The following is a 2,058-nucleotide window of genomic DNA, read 5'->3' as shown; positions in this document are numbered from 1 at the left end:
TCTTCTAAGGTACAATGATAGTTTCAGTTACACACACACATATATATATATATACATAGGTAGGTGTTGCCTTTTTTGGCATTAATAATTATTTTTGGTCATTAAGAGAAGTAAAAGATGAAGTTAAATGGGACATGCTACCGAATTAAGGCTCACTAATATCCTAGCTTTAAATTTCTTTGTATATTTAAAATTGATTGATAGTAATACAATGACATCTTAGTTTAACAGACCATTTGAGAGGTAAGGGATGTCTTATTTTTGACTGTCCATTAAATCAAAGATAACAAAGACAGTGATAGGAAAATTTTATCCATTAAATCCAAAGTCATTTGTTACTGAAGTCTAAATTGAAATTTCATCTAGTTTTGAATGAATATTCTAAAAATATTTTTAAAAAGAACCAAACAGCCTGTGTAACTCCTGTAGTATAAATATGCTTGCAAATGATGTGCTAAATAAGGCAATCTTACAGTACAAGCCTATGCATGTCGACTGATAAAAAACCCTCCAATGTCCAGGAGAATATATTACAATTAATCACTTTGTAGACTGAAAATATATTGATGAGAAACTTTCAATTGTTTATAGGAAGAAAAGTTATTGCTAGAACAAAAACTTAGCAGAACAGAGGAGGACCTTACAAGACAGCTGAATTATACACAGCAGGTAAGAGCAAAGCTTCAGTATGCCCCAATTTAGAGAAAACCAATATAAATATATTTAGCTATTTCAGCTGTTTTATCAAGAGTTTCTAACTATAAAGCTAATGGAACATATATTGCTGAACCTCTGTATAGAAATATTTTTTTTATCAGAATAGCAAATAATAGCAAAATTAACAAAATGTTATTATATTTTGAAGAATAACAAATTAATTGTAACATAAGCTTAAGTGGGTGAAAGCCTAACTCATTGGAGGAAATTCATGTTTTAATATGCTACAAAACTTTTTTTTTTAAAGAAAACAATTTAGATTAGTATAGGATTGTGAAGGTATGCAGAACAATATTTATATTGCTATATGTTTTAAATAGACAAATAAGACATTATGACTGTGGTCCTTTAATAAAACTTTGTTAGAGTTAAATTCTAGGATTATATGAAACCCTAGTGACTATGCTTTTTTCTCTTAGGCCTTGTCAGAAAAGAGCAGAGAACTAGATAATTTAAAAAGCGAATGGGCCTCCAAGATAGCATCATTGAACAGCAAACACACTCAGGAATTATCAAATGAGAAGGAAAAAACTCTGCAGGTATATAAATAATACAGTGTATAAAACAAATGATTCCTTTTAAAATTAAGAATTACTAAAACACTTTCTATTTTTCATAGGCACAAGCACATTATCAGCAACAGAATGAGCAACAGAAAAGAGACTTGGAAAACTTGCATCAGAAAACTGTCCAGCAACTGCAGAACAGGCTGAAGGAGCTGGAACTTGCTAACAAAGACTTAATGGAAAGGAGATACAAAGGCGATTCCACAGTCAGGGAACTTAAAGCAAAATTATCAAGTGCAGAAGATGTATGTAACATTTGCCAATTTGTCTATTTAAAGATCTGATTTTCACGACTTACCGTAACAATTTCTAGTTGTATACTTTACAAGCAATTAAAAATACAGCAAATATCCCACGTTATAATAGGTGAATGTAATGCAGTTATATGATCTAAACAATTGTTGCAGTGTATACTTACTTTTTGAATCAAGCTTAAATCTTTAAAATACTTTAGAATGCTTTATTTTCCCAATCGATAAGGAATGCCAGAGAATGAAGCAAGAAGTTCTATCCTTACGTCGGGAGAATACTACCTTAGATGCTGAATGCCATGAAAAAGAGAAGCAAGTTAATCAGCTGCAGATGCGAGTTGCTGTTTTGGAACAAGAGATCAAAGATAAGGACCAGCTTGTTGCTAGGACAAAAGAAGTATTAGAAGCAACACAAGAGCAAAAGGTTCCTAGCATTTTCCCCCATAGTACCATTATAACAAACGTAGTCATTAAAGTTCATTATGATCTAAAATGTTATGTTACGTGTTTGGCTTAAGTGTACG

The 2,058-nt window shown here is 31.4% G+C and overlaps 1 protein-coding gene across 1 annotated transcript; it reads left to right on the top strand.

The window, feature by feature from the left end:
- Positions 1-591: 591 nt before the first annotated feature.
- LOC107302050 (spindle assembly abnormal protein 6 homolog) lies at positions 592-2,051 on the top strand (the record flags this gene model as incomplete). The annotated part of the gene is made up of 4 exons (XM_015831178.1): positions 592-669; positions 1,137-1,256; positions 1,337-1,528; positions 1,764-2,051. Coding segments are annotated over 4 exons (678 nt in total), but the record flags the coding sequence as incomplete, so codon positions are not given.
- Between the last annotated feature and the right edge of the window lie 7 nt (positions 2,052-2,058).

Source organism: Protobothrops mucrosquamatus, unplaced genomic scaffold (genome assembly GCF_001527695.2).
Source record: "Protobothrops mucrosquamatus isolate PMUCROS unplaced genomic scaffold, P.Mucros_1.0 scaffold24202, whole genome shotgun sequence".
Classification (NCBI taxonomy): Eukaryota; Metazoa; Chordata; class Lepidosauria; order Squamata; family Viperidae; genus Protobothrops; species Protobothrops mucrosquamatus.
The sequence above is the reverse complement of the archived record's forward strand: the minus strand, read 5'-3'. Positions and strand labels throughout refer to the sequence as shown.